Source organism: Dama dama, chromosome 6, assembly GCF_033118175.1.
Source record: "Dama dama isolate Ldn47 chromosome 6, ASM3311817v1, whole genome shotgun sequence".
Classification (NCBI taxonomy): Eukaryota; Metazoa; Chordata; class Mammalia; order Artiodactyla; family Cervidae; genus Dama; species Dama dama.
The window spans coordinates 27326655-27329953 of NC_083686.1; the positions used below are offsets into that span (position 1 = coordinate 27326655).

The 3299-nt window shown below is 45.8% G+C and overlaps 1 protein-coding gene across 2 annotated transcripts; it reads right to left on the reverse strand.

Moving 5' to 3' along the window:
• Positions 1-1404: 1404 nt before the first annotated feature.
• On the reverse strand, positions 1405-2546 carry LOC133058515 (platelet factor 4-like). Of its 2 annotated transcripts, none has more exons than XM_061145215.1 (3): positions 2330-2546; positions 1907-2036; positions 1405-1761 (listed from the first exon to the last, which is right to left on the reverse strand). In XM_061145215.1, the coding sequence occupies exons 1-3, from the start codon at positions 2523-2525 to the stop codon at positions 1674-1676; spliced, it is 414 nt and encodes a 137-aa protein (XP_061001198.1). In that variant the 5' UTR covers positions 2526-2546; the 3' UTR covers positions 1405-1673. The 2 variants fall into 2 exon arrangements, with proteins under 2 accessions (XP_061001198.1, XP_061001197.1); XM_061145214.1 differs by having other exon boundaries at positions 1907-2072.
• Positions 2547-3299: the final 753 nt, after the last annotated feature.

Genomic DNA, 3299 nt, shown 5'->3' on the forward strand with positions numbered 1-3299 from the left:
CACCTAGGAAGCCCAGGGTCTGTTTAAGGAGTTTGATATTTCAAAGCCTCCTCACTTCCCCCACCTCAAGAAGACTGAATGGGGCATTCTCCATTTTCTCTTAGCGGTCTAAGCCTGCCTCTTAGCTCAAACACTGCCTGCCGCCTTAGGCTGAAATGGCGTTAGGTCATGGGTAAAGGTCTGTAGCTTTCTCCTGCTTCAACCAATGCTGCTTTCTTGCCCATTATGGTAGGATTTCCATATCCTAACCTCTAGAACCTTGTGAACATGTCACCTTATAGAGCAAAAAAAAAAATATTTCACAGGGTCCTTTCAAGAGGTGAGCAGGGTGTAAGTAGAAGGGTCAGAGGTGACAATAAAAGCAGAAGTTCGAGTGATGTAGTTTGAAGACAGAAGTAGGCGCCAGGAGTTGTGGAATGTAGGTGTCTTCTTGAAGCTGAGAAAGTCGAGGAAATGGATTATTGCCTAGAACCTCCAGAAGGAATTCAGCTCTGAGGACACTTTCCCATTAGCCTGTAAGCCCCATTTTTGGCTTGTGACATCTAGAACTGTATGATAACAAATCCGTGTTGTTTAAACTAGAGTCTTTTTGGTACTTTGTTACAGAAGCAAGGTAATGCACCCATCTTTCAACACCATCCTTTCTTCCCTTAGTATAGTAGTGTCTTCTCAAAGAATAAATGAAAATACCATCTGTATCTCTCTTAATTTCCACAGCTGTTTAACACACAACCTCAATACCTCCAATATGACTCATGGGCCAGTGACAAACTGCAAGTAAGGTTTTGCTGAACCTGTGAATATTGAGGAAAATGTCTATTAAAAACATTTCCTGCTCAGAGTAAAACTCGTGGTATCTAAATGGAGTGTAATAAGAACCAATTCTGTAAGCTTGCCAAATGTGGGATTTATTACGAGTATTAACATGAGCACAAGGACTGATTTTCTTTTTTTGGGCCATGCCCCACGACAAGTAGGATCTTAGTTTCCTGACCCAGGGTTGAACTAGTGCCTTCTGCATTGGAAGTGTGGAGTTTTAACCACTGGGTTCTGAGGGAAGACCCCAAGAACTGTTTTTAACATTTCATTTTTGTGAAATGTCAACATTATCAAAGGACCAATAATAAGTAAAATATTTTAATGTCATGCTCTGGAATACATTTCCATTAAGCAGTAGAGAATTCTAGTTTCATTTTTATCAATTTTCTATCCTCGGGTGCAGTATAAATTTTAAGGAGATAAAAGCAGAGTCCACAATATTTAATTTTTTTTTAGACGTGCAGCCCAGAAAGTTTAAGTGAAATTAATATTTATTGGTAAAGTTAATGTGACATTAATAAGTAAATAAGTAGTTATTAAGAAATATAATCACAGAAATATGCAAATTATATCAGCCAACATATATTAAGTAAAACCAGTTTTTATTAAACCAAATCTTTTCAAAATATATTTTTGCTTAAAATTCTGGAGATTTTTCTTCATATGAAATTGTGATATGTCAACGTTATTTCTTTGCTTTATTGAGGCATACTGACTATCAAAACTTCATTTCTTTTATTTTTGTAGAGTTTCAAGAATAATAAAAACATCAGAGGATTTGTTTTCCAAAAGTAGATTGACAATTTTTTAAAAAAGAAGAACATTTTCTATAGCAAAAGTAGAGATTTAGGCAGCTAACTCTTCAAAAGCCTCTTGATGATTTTCTTATACAGAGGATTCTGTTGGTCCAGGCAAATTTTCCTCCCCGTCTTCAGCGTAGCTCTGCCAGAGAAAGAAGAGGGGTGCGTTTCAGTCCTCGGGGTTTGGATTTAGAATTAGGCTGGCGGGGAGGCGGCGGGGCTTAGAAGGATGGTGGGCAAGGGGGGAGCAGAGGGTGGGCACGAAAGCAGCAAATTCCAGGACTCACATCAGTTGGGGGCTGGGGCAGTGAAGCCCGGCCCCGATCACTTCCAGGCTGGAGATGTGCCTGGGGTGAATCCCCGAAGTGGTCTTCAGGCACACGCATTGCAGATCCTCCTCTCCACCTTCAGAGTCCACTAGGGGCGGGACAAAGGTGGCAGGGAATGACGACTCTGTGAATAGTCAGAGAGACCTCGGGGATCTTCTCACTGCCTTGGACCTTCATTTCCTCATCCACAAACCACATCCCTCTGAAAGAGCATTGCCGGCTAGGTGATCAAGCGCAGCCGGCAGCAGGTGGCACCGCGCCTTCACACGTAGCGCTCGGGAAATCCTAGCTGGGATCCGGAGATTACGGACTCCGTTCCCGGGACTTCCCGGCCTCTCTGCAGCCCCGACCTCTCCCCGCCCTGCTTCCGTCAGCGCTCACCTTGGGCGAGGGCGATGGCCGGCAGGAGCAGCAGCCCCAGGAGAAGCAGCCCCGGGCTGGACCGCGGGCGGGAGGCGCGGGGTCCGACTGCCGGGTTCATCGCGCTCAGGAGTGCCCGCCGGAGCCGAGAGCCAGCGCGCGGGCAGCAGGACTGGGGCTCCGCAGACTCGTGGTTCCCCACCCTCTCCAGACCCATTTTATCCCCGCGTCTGTCCGCTTCTTCGGAAGCTTGGGGTGGAGGATGGGGAACCGCGGTGCGGAAACGGACACTTCTGCAGAACTGGGCTCTGGGCAGACAAGATTAGGGGAGAAAAAAAGAAAAAAACCCAGAGTGGGAGCTGGTGGCAGGATCCAACCCCCACCTTGAATTCACATCCATTGGTACAGTTAGAAACAGTACTTCAACATTATAACAATGTCTTTATTATTCATTTATTTATTGGCTGTGCTAGATCTTCCCTTGCTATGTAGGGGCTTTCGCCAATTGCAAGCAGGGGCTACTCTTCTTTGCAGGGCTGGGGGAACCTCTCATTTCAGTGGCTTCTCTTGTTGGAAAGCACCAGCCCTAGACACAGGGGCTTGAGTAGTTGCAGTGCATTGTGCGTAGTTGCCCTGCAGCATGTGGAATCTTCCTGGATCATGGGTCGAACCTGTGGCCCCCTGCATTGGCAGGTGGATTCTTAACCGCTGGATCACCAGGGAAGTCCCTAAAAGTGTCTGTTGTCTTTGTTATGTGCAATAGTAGACTCACTCTGCAGTCACTGTTTCACAATTTGTGAGCAGGAGTTTCTGTTTCCTTCTCCCAACTGCCTCCTCACTGCCTCAAGAACTGCTCCTTCACTTCTGTTTCTTGTGGATGACCATTGAGTTGAAACTGGCAGCTGTGTGTCTTCAAGATGTGTGTTTTGTTCTGCTGCTAAAAAGTTGACTTGGGTCTCTAGGTGAGGACTTGGTTCCAGAAGTTAGGTGA